Source organism: Rhinopithecus roxellana, chromosome 4 (genome assembly GCF_007565055.1).
Source record: "Rhinopithecus roxellana isolate Shanxi Qingling chromosome 4, ASM756505v1, whole genome shotgun sequence".
NCBI classification, from domain to species: domain Eukaryota; kingdom Metazoa; phylum Chordata; class Mammalia; order Primates; family Cercopithecidae; genus Rhinopithecus; species Rhinopithecus roxellana.
Window position 1 is genome coordinate 32,492,664 of NC_044552.1, and position 15,078 is coordinate 32,507,741.

Here is a 15,078-nt window from a genome sequence, read left to right on the forward strand (position 1 = left end):
TATTTGGCAAATCCCTTTATTTATATTAATCCTGATTCCTCACAATTCTCTTTAGTTTGTCATTAATTTACTTTACAAACTTTTTCTGTGTAACTGTTTCGATCTCTTTACTTAAGCCTTTCTCTGTACTTTTTAGTTTTACCTCTTAAAAACATTGTATACCTGATAATTTTCCTTCAATCTCATTATCTCTGTCTTAGTGAGTTTAATTCGTTTGCATTTATTGTGATTTTTGATATAGTTGCACTTAATTTATGACATTTTATTTTGTGTTTTCTTCTCACTATTCTTTTTCTTTGATTCATTTTATTACTATTGTTGTCTTTGGGGTGGATAATTTTCACCATTTATTCTCTTTTCTGTACTTCAGTTCTTTAAGTGATTACCCTTAACTTTAGAATGCACATATTTTGCTCCAACTAAAAAAACTACTGGCCAGCTTCACTGGCTGACGCCTGTAATCCCAGCACTTTGGGAGTCTGAGGCAGGCGAATCACTTGAGGTCAGGAGTTCGAGACCAGCCTGACCAACATGGTGAAACCCCGTCTCTACTAAAAATACAAAAATTAGCCAGGCCTGGTGGTGCACGCCTGTAGTCCCAGCTACTAGGGAGGCTGAGGCAGGAGAATCGCTTGAACCTGGGAGGTGGAGGTTACAGTGAGTTAAGACTGCGCCAGCCTGGGCGACAGAGTGAGACTCCATCTCAAAACAAACAAACAAACAACAACAACAACAACAACAACGTACTGTCCTTAGTTTTGCAGTTTTCTAGTCTTATTTCTGACTACAAGGGCTTGACAAGCTTTACTCACTGAACTGTACACATTTTATTGCTGTTTGATGTTTTAGTTTTACCTTTGTGTGAACACTCAAAAATAATATATTAAAATAATTTATTTACTGGCATACTTTATTAAAATCTCCAGGTTCTCACGTACTTTTTTGTATCCCATTGGTTCTTCAGTGAGGATCTGTGAGAAGCAGACTCTCTTACCCTTCTTTGTAAGTCTGAAAATGTTTTGCCCTCATACTTTCATAACATTTTGGCTGGATATAAAATTTTTCTTTGTCTTTTAGCACTTGGAAAGTATTTCTTCACTTTTTCTGAGTTATGTTGTTGCTGATGAGAAGTCTGCATGAGTCTAACTGAATATTCTCTTTTAATCCTTAATGTTTCTGCAGTTTTCTTACCCCATGTGGATTTGCCTTTGTCTGATCCTGCTTTGTTCTCAGAGCACACTTTCTATTTGAGGGTTTATAGCTTTCCTTAATGCTGGAAAAAACCTCAGCAATTTCCCCTTTAGTTATTGCTTCCAGGATATTCTTTCATTGTCTTCTTCTGGAACTCCTATTAATTAAATGTTGAATAGCATGACCACATAATTTATTGTTCCAACTATGGAACTTTTGTGAGTGAAGGGACACTGTCCAGATGAGGTCCCAGGACACAGTGAATCTGGAACTGTCCTGGGCACACTGGATGTGTGGACATTTTGTATGTTGGGGCTTCTCTTTCTCTTCTCCTTGTCTCCTAATGACTCTGTCATCTATGTCATCTTTTTGTCTTTCTGAGCTGCATTATGGGCAAGTATCTCTGTATCCTAAAGATTTTGTCATCTGTGACATCTTAAATATTTCAATAGGAAAAATACTTTTTCCCTATTCTCTAGATATGGTATTATTTCTGTCTTTTTAGTTTAGCAGTTTTTAAAAAAATTTTTTTGGAAGAGTCTTCATATATCGCTGAACATTTTTCCTTACTTTAGAGCTTGTTATCTGGGCATTAATTTTTATCTGGAGTGAGTTTCTGTTTCAATTTTGGATTTGGTTAGCTCTCTTTCTTATCCTTAGACATATTCACGCATACTTGGCTTTTAATGTGCAGGCTGTCTTTGAGCGAGAGCTTTGTTTTTGTGTTTCTTTCTCCTTCCCTCCCTCTCTGTCTGCGAGTTTCACTTTTGCCTCCAAATGACACTCGGAACCCTGAGTATAGAACCAGGTTTTATTTCTTCACAGTTACTGGCCCCTGGAGAGATATTGGGGGTATGGCAGGTTCGGCCAGGGAGCACACAGGAGGCCTGACTTAGTTACTTATCAAGGAATCTGTGGATGTGCTTCTTTTGCCCCAGGTCTGCATCCGCTGGAAAAGCCGAAGCTGCGGGCAGTAGGTTGACAGACCTTGTCTTGCAGCAGCATCTGCAAGATAGGTGGGAGAGCATCATCTTAGTTTTTGGCCTTAAGTAGTGAGGCTGGCCGAGGCCCTGTCCCTCATTGAGTCCTGTCCATCCTCTATATTTCACCAGAGCCAACCTCCTAACGGTCACTGCCTCTTTCCAGCCCAGAAACGTCGCTAGGCTGTCCTTGTGTTTCTCTCCATTTCTACTTCCTGGAGATGCTTACCTTGTATTTGAGCATTCTTGTGTCCTTTATCTCCCATCCATGATTGTGATGGGTTTGGCAAAAAGAAGCTTTTTTGAAAGATGCACTCACTAGGCCACATTGATTTACAAGTTCTGCGGCAATTCAGCAATTTTTGAGGAGGCATACATGAGGATAGTAATAAAAAATCCTTACTTGTCTAAAATGTCTTTCTCTTATCCCCACAAACAAATGCTAGCTTGGTCTTCTGGGATCAGAATCCCTTTCTCTCATACTCTAGAGAGGCTGCTCCACTGGCTTCTTTGGTTTCAATTTGTAGAGGAGAGTTCTGCTGCTAATCTGCTTTTCCCTTCCAAGTAACAACTTGTATTTGTTTTGATCCTTACAGGATTTCTCTTTTATTCTTGAAATTCATGAATTGCATGTTTAGATGCAGGTGGATTTTTTTCCCTCATTAATCCTGTCAGGCACGTAGAGAATCTCTTCAAAATGAAAAAACAAGCCTATTCTTAAGGTTAAAGGAGTGCTTTGCTTTCATTTCCCATATCTACACAGTATTCACGTGCTGCGTCTAGGTAGTAAGCATCTCTGAGCGGAGTGACCCTCTGGAATTTACTTAACCTCTCCCTACCTTGGTTTCCTTATCTACAATATGAAAATAATAATAATCATAAGGTCTGCCTCACAGAATTAATGTGAACATAAACTGGTAATTTATGGAAAGTGCCTGGCATACATTAAGCATTCAAGAAATGTTACCTATTCTTACCTTTTCTCTAAGTATTTTCTCTCTCTTTGCATTTTGCATCTGAAATTTTGGGGAATACCTTCAGCTGATTCTCTTTTTTTTTTTTTTTTTTTTTGAGACGGAGTCTTGCTCTATCATCCAGGCTGGAGTGCAGTGGCCGGATCTCAGCTCACTGCAAGCTCCGCCTCCCAGGTTTACGCCATTCTCCTGCCTTAGCCTCCCGAGTAGCTGGGACTACAGGCGCCTGCCACCTCACCCGGCTAGTTTTTTTTTTTTTTTTTTTTTTTTTTGTATTTTTTAGTAGAGACGGGGTTTCACGGTGTTAGCCAGGATGGTCTTGATCTCCTGACCTCGTGATCCACCCGTCTCGGCCTCCCAAAGTGCTGGGATTACAGGCTTGAGCCACCGCGCCTGGCCAAGAAGGAAGGCTGATTCTCTAATTTGCTGTATAAGGTACCAAATGATCTAGTGCGGGGTTCACTGCCTCTATTATTCAGCTGTTCCTTTATACTTTATGAAAACTCTTTCTTATTCTCAAATTACACACTTTGAATCAATGCCCACACGAATTTTATTGCAACATCTTGAATTCCACTGGGAGACTGTGAATTGAGGGGTTTTGTTTGCTTGCTTGCTTTTTGTTCAGTCCTTTCCAATCATAGGTTTATCTGGGAACCCTTGGCCCTGAGTGCTAAAAGTTGGGTCTTCACTTTGGAACTGTGGCCTCTATGTTTCTTGTGATCTCCTCCCACCCCCATCTGCTTGTACTTAGAAATGGAGATGTAAGTTTTCAGTAATGACAGTATTTCTTGCACTCCCAGAGAAAAAGACAATGGACAGTTTGCATTTATTACAATTTTGTCTAGAATGGGGTGGAGGTTGAGACAGAGGGAGCTGTGCTAGCCAGAGTAATTTGCAGCTCTGCGGGTGTCCTTCATAACTGGACTCAGGCGTCTGTGCTGCTGTCTGTGCATGAGAGATATTGTTTAACAAAGTGGTTTTTGGAAAGCATGGACCAGACACGTCCTGTTTAATCTTGTAAAAATATAGACAAAGAAGCATATAAAGGTATATGCTGGTGATCTCGTCCTGTATCTGTTGCAGGGCTAGGAACAAAGAATGCCTTTAGTAAACATTGTTAAAGGTTATTACTGAGAAAAAACAGCATTAAAATAGTAGAAAATGTATATGAGATTACTAGTTTGCTTCTAAGACTATCGGGTCATTGTATTTTCTTAGTTCTCTGCAATTAGGGCTCTGTTATAAGTAATATTCTCTTTGTGTAATGTGGCCTTTTAAAAATGGTTTTTATTATTAGGACTGAATTTTGTAGCATAATAAACTGTTAATGAAATTTTAGGTTAAGATTAATCAGCTAAATGTCCATCTCATTGCAGCCATTATGGGCGAAAGCGATCAGAAGATATTATTTCCTTTATAAAAAGTGAAGTACATCTTGCAATTCCTAATGTGGTAAGTATTATTAAATACACTGATATTTTGGTAAGTTACTTAAGAAGTATAGTACTAGAACTGAGCTTTCATTTAGGGTGACGTTCTGGTCCTATGTATTTTTTCACTTTCCCTCACTATTTAACAAATTGGAAATGTCATTTATATCTGTTATGAAAAAGTCACTTCTGGGACGGGCACAATGGCTCACATCTGTAATCCCAGCACTTTGGGAGGCCAAGGTGGGCGGATCCCCTAAGGTCAGGAGTTCGAGACCGTCCTGGCCAACATGATGAAACCCCGTCTCTACTAAAAATACAAAAATTAGCCAGGCGTGGTGGTAGGTGCCTGTAATTCCAGCTACTCGGGAGGCTGAGGCAGGAAAATTGCTTGAACCTGGGAGGTGGAGGTTGCAGTGAGCCGAGATCATGCCACTGCACTCCAGCCTGGGTGACAGGGCAAGACTCTGTCAAAAAAAAAAAAAAGTTACTTCTGTATTAGCTCATGGTGTATTGAAAGCCTTGTGAAAGAGTTGAGTTAGCCATCTGTTCTGCCATCAATTAGCAAGCACCCTACCAATTGCCTTGTTTTTCCTTACTTCAGACATTAAATTATCTAAATAAAATCATCACAGTTGTCCAGCTCTCTACCCCAAACACATGTCTGTGAGGCATCCCACTAAGGTAAGGATGGCAGAAGAGAAAGATAAAAAGAGCCTGTGCCCTGAGCATCTGAATCATCTGTGTCTTCCCGTGGCACTTATCTCTACAACTACCCCAGCTGCTGATGGGCATCTGGAACTCCAAGCCACATGGGATGGCTGAGCTGCCTTCTGCGATGGGTCAAAGGATAAGGCCAGGCAGAAACGTGACTCACCTAAAACCACCTTTACGTGGTCTGACCTCCTGAAGGATAGCATCCTAGCTTATTTGGCACATTTCAAAGAACTGAGGTCAGACTCTTGGTTGTGTAGCTTCTTCAGTTACTTTGTTTCATGGATTTCTAACACGTAGTCTGTAATTTCCCACTGCATTCTGCCACCCCCATCGGGAAAAGGATGACAAGTACTAGTTTGGCCTTTTTAACAAAATCGAAATGTCATTTCTGTTACTAAAAAGTTACTTCTGCGTTAGTTGGTGGTGTAATGAGGCTTGCAGGAATCGATAGCGGGAAAACTTCAGGATAGAGAAAATCTGCATGACCCCCCCCCGCCCCACACCATCTTCCTCTGTCATTCTCCCCCTCAAAGCAGCCTTCCACTGGGCCAGCCGAGGCTTGCCCCACTCAGTGGGGAGTGGAGGTGGTGAAAATCGAGGGATGGACTGTATGTGCCAGCAGTATTACACATTTGTTTCTTCTTTCCGCAGGTGATGATTCCTAGTTTGGATGACATTCAACAAGCCATTAACCGTATGATCCAGTTAACCCTGGAGGTCAGCAGAGGAGTGGCTCACTGGGGGCAACAGCAAATCCGTCCCATGAAATCGGTCATTCCCAGCCCCACCACTACTGACCTGACCCATCAAAACACAGGAAAACTGCTGAAGAAGGAAGAAAGTAAGAATGTAAAATTAGTCAATGATCTTACTGATCCTTCTTAGATTTGATAGCATATAGATTTTTAAATTATTTTATATGTTTGATACATTTCACATTTAAAAAATAGTATGTTTCATCTTAAACGTAACATGCAGGCATTTTTTCCTGGCTTTGGGTGGTGGGTGAAAAGGATTTTTAAATCTCTTGTCTACTATGATATCTTAAGTTAAAAATTAAAATAAGCCTTAGCACTAATTTTACTTTCTGCATGATAGTAGGTTGGATAAACTTAACGTAAACATAAATTCGCCGCTTAAGTAATTATGAATGTGATATGATAGTGACCCAAAATTTCATGAACCTTTTTTTTTTTTGACACTTCCTGCATAGAAAGAAACTGGTTTATTTTTTATTTTATTTTATTTTAGTTCCAGGGTACGTGTGCAGGATGTGTAGGTTAGTTACATAGGTAAACATGTGCCATGGTGGTTTGCTGCACCTATCAACACATCACCTAGGTGTTAAGCAAGCATGCATTAGCTATTTTTCCTGATGCTCTCCCTCCCATCACCCCCCATCACCCACCAACAGGCCCCAGTATGTGTTGTTCCCCTCCCTATGTCAGTGTGTTCACATTGTTCAGTTCCCATTTACAAATGAGGACATGTGGTGTTTGGTTTTCTGTTCCTGCATTAGTTTGCCAAGGATAATGGCTTCCAGCTCCATCCATGTCCTTGCAAAGGGCATGGTTTCATTCTTTTTTCATGGCTGCATAATATTCCATGGTGTATATGTACCACATTTTCTTTATGCAGTTTACCATTGATGGGCATTTGGGTTGACTCCATGTCTTTGCTATTGTGAACAGTGCTGCAGTGAACATAGGCATGCATGTATTCTTATAATAGAATGATTTATATTCCTTTGAGTATATACCCAGTAATGGAATTGCTGGGTCAAATGGTATTTCTGGTTCTAGGTCTTTGAGAAATTGCTACACGGTCTTCTACAATGGTCAAACTAATTTACATTTCCACCAACAGTGTAAAAGCATTCCTATTTCTCCTAGCCTCATCAGCATCTGTTGTTTCTTGACTTTTTAATAATTGCCATTCTGTCTGGCGTGAGATGGTATCTCATTGTGGTTTTGATTTGCATTTCTCTAATGATCACTGATGTTGAGCTTTTTTTTATATGTTTGTTGGCTGCATGAGTGTCTTCTTTTGCCAAGTGTCTATTCATGTCCTTTGTCCATTTTCTGATGGGGTTGAAAAACTGGTCTCTTCAACTGGTCTCTTTAACTTTCTAATGGGATTGAGAAACTGGTCTCAAAACTATGTAGCTTCCACTCTGGTTCAGGGAAAGGCAAATTGAAAACAACAAGATACTAGGTAAGGCCTAGTGTGGTAGCTCACGCCTGTAATCCCAACACTTTGGGAGGCCGAGGCAGGCGGGTCATCTGAGGTCAGGAGTTTGATATCATCCTGGCCAACATGGCAACACCATGTCTCTAATAAAAATGCAAAAGAATTATCCAGGCATAGTGGTGGGCACCTGTAATCCTAGCTACTGGGGAGGCTGAGGCAGGAGAATCACTTGAACTGGGAGGCGGAAGTTGCAGTGAGCTAAGACTGCACCATTGCACTCCAGCCAGGGCGACAGAGGAAGACTCTGTCTCCAAAAAACCAAAACCAAAAACACCTCCAAGATACCAGGTAAGCTACATGACCAGGTGGCTCAGACCCCTATGGCACCTTTCTGTGTTGCACTAACATTGCTTTCTCAGCTTACATCTATGGTCTCATGGGGTATTCCCTATAACCAGCTAATAAAGGATGAAAAATCTCAGGACTGGTCTATCGGAATTGGCTTAATATGTTGTTGTCAGCTGAAAATGGACTTTTATTGCACTACAGCCCACTCAGGAGTGGCCCTAAAGGGCAGTGAAAAGGGGAATTCCCTCCACTGGGCAGCGCTTCAAGCAGTATAACTTTTTAAAGGAGAGTGGTCTGAAGCAAAGATATATGTGGACTCTTGGGCAGACGAATGGCTGGACTGATCATTCAGGACCTAGAAAGAGCAACTTTGGAAATCAGAGGCAAGAAGAGCTAGGGAAAAAGCATGTGGATGGATCTATGAATTTATATAAAATGCCTGGCAAGATAAATATTAGTTCTTTCAGGGGCTGATCGTAATCCTGAAAGACACAATCCAGAGCCATAATCTCAAATGTTGAAATCCCAAAAGATCAAAATCCCAAAAATATAATTCTGGAAAAAATAATAAACAATTCTTTTAATAAACAATTCTTTTAAATGTATCTATTTACATTTTTAAAGGGGGATTTGATTTTCAGAATTTTAGACATGGATTTTATACTTTCAGGATTTAGATTTTAGGGATTTTGAGCTTTTGGGATTTCAATATTTGAGATTATGGTGTTTGGGATTGTGTCTTCTGAGATTATGAATCAAACCCAGTTCTTTCTTCAGAGAGGTAAAATAATTTTTCCAAAATCACAAACCTAACGAGAGGGCTGGGAATTAATCCATATAAGAAGATTAATATCTATTTTTTTTTACTTTCAGTCCAATGTTTGCCGTTATTCTTTATTCTCTCCTTAGTCCTTTTATATATTTTTCTATTACTGTAGCAGGCTAAATGTAAAACTAAAAATTGCTAGATGCAAAAATCTCCTTGGACTTATCAACAATCTTGCAAATGAGAATTCTATTCTCTGCAAAATTATCAACCAAGTACAATATAAATAGACATTTTCAGACATGCAATGGCTTTTAAAATGTACCCTCAACACACCCTTTTCCGCAAAGTTACTGAAGGTTGTAGTCTTCCAAAATGAGAAAGCAAAAGCAAAAAAAAAAAAAAAAAAAGGTATAGGATATTGGAAACAGGAATAAAATGCAGCAGACAGGTGAAGGGAATTTCAAGGTGAATGTTGAAGGGTGATTGTGCAGTGATAGTTATGTTCTAAGCGTAGAGGGCAACCAGTGTGACTTGGGAAACAGATGAGTTTTGACTACTCTCACCAAATGCTGGATGCCGTTATATACACTGTCCTTTAACTTGAAGACAGAATGCCTGGGTAAACCTGGTCTGTATTTTTGTCTGGACTTTCTTGTTCTCACCATGTGCTGATGAAGTTGCTGCTTTACACTCATTGCTCTGGGTCAGCTGAGGAAACTTATTTATTCCTCAGAAGCATTCTGCCTTGACCAACTACTGAGAACTGGAGGCAGGTAATTGTGATATAAGGAAATAGAGATTAGCTCACTATCCTGGCCATATTCTTGCTGGACATTTATTACTCGGCTCACAAACACAGTGCTGCCAGATGCCCTGATTGTCATGACACATATATTTTCTAGGACTCATTTATATCCTGCCCCATAGCTTCCCCCACAAAGGGCTTTTGTAAACTTGTAGAAAAGATGAAGCCAGACTAGTCCCAGAGTCTCTTTTCTTGTAGGAGCCTTCATCTCACATGAACAATTAATGTTCTTTCCTTTACAGCTAGTTTTGTGCTTACTGCTCAGTTTTTAAAAATTGTTTAGGGATAAGCATGTTGATTTATTGTAAAGTTTATCTTCAAAGAAAATCAGGATAATGGTTGCCTCTGGGAGTAAGGGAAGGGAATGGGATTAGAGAGGTGCCTAGAGAGGACTAGTCTATTGGTAACATTCTGTTCTTAACTTGTTGGTGAGTACATTGGAATTCATTTTTTCTTCTTCTTTAATATACATTTTATTTCTTGTGTTTTATATATGTTTCTGTAAGTATATTTCACTTAGCCACACACAGACATAAATACAGCTTCTTAGCAAACCAGGAATAAAATGGATTTTCCAATAATGTCATCTGTAAAAATATTTAGAAGTATTGCATTCCTAATAAAATGAAGAATAAAGAAGGAAGCCCACTATTATCATTTTTATTTGATAGTTTACTAGAGATCTTCATTATGAAATAAGACAAGAAAAAACGAGAAGAGTTGGAGAGGAAGACTGAGATTGTCCTTATTTAAAGATTATACATAGAAAATCCAGGAAATCTAGAAATAATTGTTACAACCAATAAGTTCAGAAATGTTTATGTATAAAACATCAACATACAAAACCCCCAGTATTTCTACATTTACCAGTAACACAATTAATATATAGTAGAAGCATATATTTTTTTATTAGCCACAAACCATAAGGTCTTTAACAAATAAATGTAAAAAAATATTTGCACAGCATTTTTGGAGAAGATATTACTGAATGAGATAATGGAAGACAAGAATAAGTCCACATCATGAAGAAGTCAATTCTTTGATTAATCTATACATTCAATGCATTTCCAAAGAAATCACAATATATTTTTTTCTGTTGTCAACTTGATTTATAAATTTGATTGTAAAATTATATGGAAGTGAAAAGAGTTAAAAATAGCCAAGAAAAATTGATGGTGAAGAAAAGCAAGGTAGGGGTTCTTACCCTGCCAAATACCTAGGAGTATTACAAAGCCAGGCTAAGAAGGACAGCCTTTTAATGATCCAAAGATAGATAACATACAGCAGAACAGGAGAGAGGGTGCAGAAATACTAGTATATATGAAAATATATGATATAGGTGGATTTATGAATCAGTGGAGAAAGAATGTACTGTTTAATAAATGTGGCTAAGGATTTGCTTCCATATGGAAAAACTTTCAGTAGTATCTTTTTTTTTTGAGATGGAGTCTCGCTCTGTCGCCCAGGCTGGAGTGCAGTGAGACGATCTCGGCTCACTGCAAGCTCCGCCTCCCGGGTTCACGCCATTCTCCTGCCTCAGCCTCCCAAGTAGCTGGGACTACAGGCTCCCGCCACCTCGCCTGGCTAGTTTTTTGTGTTTTTTAGTAGAGATGGGGTTTCACCGTTTTAGCCAGGATGGTCTCAATCTCCTGACCTTGTGATCCGCCCGTCTCAGCCTCCCAAAGTGCTGGGATTAGAGGCTTGAGCCACCGCGCCCGGCCTCAGTAGTATCTTAAATTAGATACACATCATACCCACGATTCTATATCCTGTAACACTATTCCATCTATTTTACAACACTTTTAGAATAAAACAGCGCAATATATTTAAAACACCCGGGTGGGGAAGGATTCTCAAGACATATGAAGCTCAAACCATAGAAGAAAAGATGTTTAAATTAGACTTCTTTATATTTAAAAACATCTTTAAAGGAGCTTTAAATTTAAATGACCGTGCTGAAGTCCTTAATAAAATGTTAGCCAACTGAACCCAACAGTATAGGAAAAGGGTTGTATAGTGTGACCAAATGAGGTTTATTCCACAAAAGCAAGGTTGGTTTAACATCCTAAAATATACCATATGAATGGAATAAAGGGCAAAAACTCATGATCATCTCAATAGACATAGAAAAAATATTTGACAAAATCCAACACCCTTTCATGATAAACATGCTCAACAATCTGGGAATAGAATTAAACTTCTTCAGCCTTATAAAAGGCATCATATCTAACATTGAAAGCCTGAATTGTTTCCCCCTAAGATTAGGAACAAGTCAAGAATACTAGCTCTCACCACCTCTACTCAACATTATAGTGTAGGTTCTATCAAGTGGATTAAGATAAGTGAACTAAATTGAAGATACACAGATTGGAAGGGAAAAGGTTAAACTGTCTTTATTAGCAGATGACATGATCTTGTATGTAAAAATAACCTAAGGAATCAATGCTCATACACACACACACAAAACTATTAGAACTAATAAATGAATTCAGTAAGACAGTAAGACTGCAGGATACAAGATCAATATACAGATATCAACTATATTTCTAAATATTAGCAATGAACCATCTGAAAATGAAATAAAACAATTGAATGCACAAAAGGAAGGAAGAATAAAATACATTTAACACAAGTATAAGGTCTGTACACTGAAACTGCAAAACATTGCTGAAAGTTATACCATGAAGAAATACATCATGTTCATGGGTTGGAAGATCCAATATTATTAATCTGGCAGTTCTCCCCAAATTGATCTATGGATTTTATGCAATCTCTATCAAAATCCCAGAAGGCTTTTTTTTGTTGCAGAAGTTGATAAGTTGATCCTAAAGTTTGAACAGACAATAGGGGAATTCAAAGGACCTACAATGGCCAAAAAATTTTGAAAAAGAACAAAGCTGGAGGACTTACCACTACTTGGTTTTATTTATTTAGAGATGGGGTCCCACTCTGTTGCCCAGGCTGGAGTGATGTGGTGCAGCCTGTGCTCACTGCAGCCTCTGCCTTCTTGGCTGAAGCAATCCTCCCCTTTCAGCCTCCGAGTAGATGGGACTACCAGCATGTGCCACCATGCTTAGCTAATTTTTGTATTATTGTTGAGATACGGTTTTGCCATGTTGCCCCGGCTAGTTGTGAACTCCTGGACTCAAATGATCTCCCCGCCTCGGCTTCCCAAAGTGCTGGGATTCCAGGCAAGAGCCACGGTCCCCAGCCAGCTGGAGTCAAAATTTATCTTCAAAAGATGTATGTTCAAGTTAGCCCTCATTATTAGAACTGATGCTTAGTCCACATTTCTCCTGTCAGCCTGGCCACAATTCTTTTATTTTGGCTTCTTTTATCTCTATTCGAATTGCATATAATGACAAAAACTTTGAAATTCTCCACCGAGAGTCTTTGGGATCTAATTTCTTCAACCAGTTTATTTTAGGGTCCTTTTTAGAGTAGGTAGATCTGCCTAGTTTTCAATTTGACACCCTAGAAAAATAAAAGCATTGGTGACTATTGAAGACTGTATCAAACTGAACAGTCTAAGAAAACTACACAAATACTGTATCAGTAGAAATACCAGGTTTAATAAGCAGGAAGCCAAGATGCCAGATGCTGAATATCTGCGGCGTTGACGTTTAAACACCCCAGCAGAGGTTGTCTCATTTAATTCTCACGATTACATCCACGAAGACTAAATACTTGGCCCAAGGTCATTTGGGTAATAAACTTAATGTCTGTCGTTGAACCACTGTGCTATTCCTCAGGGTGGAAATTCCAATGCTTTTAACCTTTTCTTAAAGGACGTTAACATTTTGGGGGGTTTTAACCAGTGTCTTTCATTTATCTGCTCTGAATAACAGTTCTTCTACATTAAAGAAATCTAGAGCCCAAAATCTGACACCATAGTTTAATGAGAATCCATGAAGATAGCAAGAGAATAGCTCTTAATTACTCGAAATAGCTCTTCGTTTCTTGGAGGGAGAGTCTTTAAGAAAATAGAGTTTGAAAAAGAATCAGAAATATTAAAACTGATAATATTTAAAGTTGAATATAGAAGTTATTTATAGTGTAAAAACATCTGTTTTCAGGGTCTTTTGAAGAAGTTATCCCTGCAAGGAAGCTGAAGAATTTTTACCCGGGGGTAGCGGAGCACAAGGATATTTCTAAGTTGGTCCTGCTCCTTTCTTCCTCTGTAAATTCCCTGAGAAAGGCGGCTCATGAGGCCCTGCAGGACTTTCAGAAGTACAAGACTCTCTGGACAGACAACCGCGATGTGAAAGTGAAGGTGTCTTTCCGCTACTTGTGATGTCGTTTGGGTTTTGTTTGTCTCTAACTCTTGAGGGTAGACCAGGAAAATATCAGGGAAAATGACAGGAACTCATGAGCAGAGGCCAAGAATCTATAAATACCAAGCACCTGTCACCTTCTAGCTCATGTAATTTTCACATGGACACACTGAGGCAGTTGATATTACTGAGGCTCAGACAAATTTTGTTCAATTTCCTTCAACAATTGAGTACCAATTATGTGCCACCACTGACTAGAGGCCAGGTATTCAAGGGTGCGTCACACTTCTGTAGACCCAGCTGTATTTCAGTAAGAGAGTCAAGGGAACTTTAGAACTCTGAATAACCATGCCCGGCAGACGGTGAAATTCCTTGCCTCCCGGTGGACACCCCATTTCTTACCCAGCCACTGGCACCATTGCACACGCAAGTGTAAAAGTGTATGAGCAAATGCAATTTTCTAATGTAACTATGGTAAGATTTATATTGTTAAAAAATTAAAGAAAATATTGACTATTTCTTACCACAGGGATTTTTGGCTAACAACCCCTCTCTGACTGAAATCAGATCAGAAATTCTACGCTATGCTACTTTTGAACAGGAGATTGATGAGTTGAAGCCTATTATTGTTGTAGGAGCACTTGAATTACATACAGGTATTTTAAAAATATTTATTATGGAAAGTATCTGTACTTTCACATGAAGCATTACTTTATTTAGCAAGCAATTATTAAGCTATCTTGGTACAATAGTATTATACGAAGATATAGTAATATACCAAGGTATAATAATAGTATTATACCAAGATATATTATAATATTATTATACCATTAAAAGTAATGGCAAAACTGCAATTATTTTTGCACCAACCTAATATGAATGTTAAATAGTTCTGGGCCATTGATATTCTTTATACACACATCCATAGACACACTATACAGGCCGATTCCTCCACTGGCAGTCAAACAGCTAAAACTATAGGTGAAACTCTCTTTTCGGTTACTGCGAGGAGGGGCTTGTATACATAAGATGGGAATCAAACAGTTTGAAGTCTGCCAAGAAGTTGATCCATTTGGGATTAGAGTATCAAAGGATGATGAGACAATCATTAATGTTTGAAATACGAAGATGACTTATTGCTTGCTGTAGTGACAGAGAGCTGTACTGGTCAGGCACAGTGTACCTGGCAGGGCAGACTGCTCGTCTCATACAGGATGTCTGGGCAGCATGGAGTTGAAGGACTGTAGACGTAGATAGGTTGACATCATCTCTATAAGGATGTTTACTCAGTGAGACTGTTGTAGGCTGGTTGGCACTCAGAGGTGGGTTTATTGGAGTAAGTCTTTCTTGACTAGTTGACATTCAGAAGAAAGGGCCTGACACTGATTGGGTTGCAC

General features: G+C 39.1%; 1 protein-coding gene and 1 non-coding gene across 4 annotated transcripts in view; one reads left to right on the forward strand and one right to left on the reverse strand.

Moving 5' to 3' along the window:
* The window catches only part of DNAH8 (dynein axonemal heavy chain 8), a 332,681-nt gene that overhangs the window by 97,668 nt on the left and 219,935 nt on the right, over window positions 1-15,078 (forward strand). For all 3 annotated transcript variants that reach the window (XM_010389720.2, XM_030929346.1, XM_010389721.2), the window contains 4 exons: window positions 4,525-4,600; window positions 5,947-6,136; window positions 13,484-13,680; window positions 14,211-14,337. In XM_010389720.2, coding sequence (XP_010388022.2) covers window positions 4,525-4,600; window positions 5,947-6,136; window positions 13,484-13,680; window positions 14,211-14,337 — 590 coding nt within the window. The remainder of the gene's footprint in view (window positions 1-4,524; window positions 4,601-5,946; window positions 6,137-13,483; window positions 13,681-14,210; window positions 14,338-15,078) is intronic.
* On the reverse strand, window positions 12,953-13,045 carry LOC115897177. Its single transcript, XR_004057106.1, has one exon. It is a non-coding gene; the product is annotated as a small nucleolar RNA SNORA8 (small nucleolar RNA).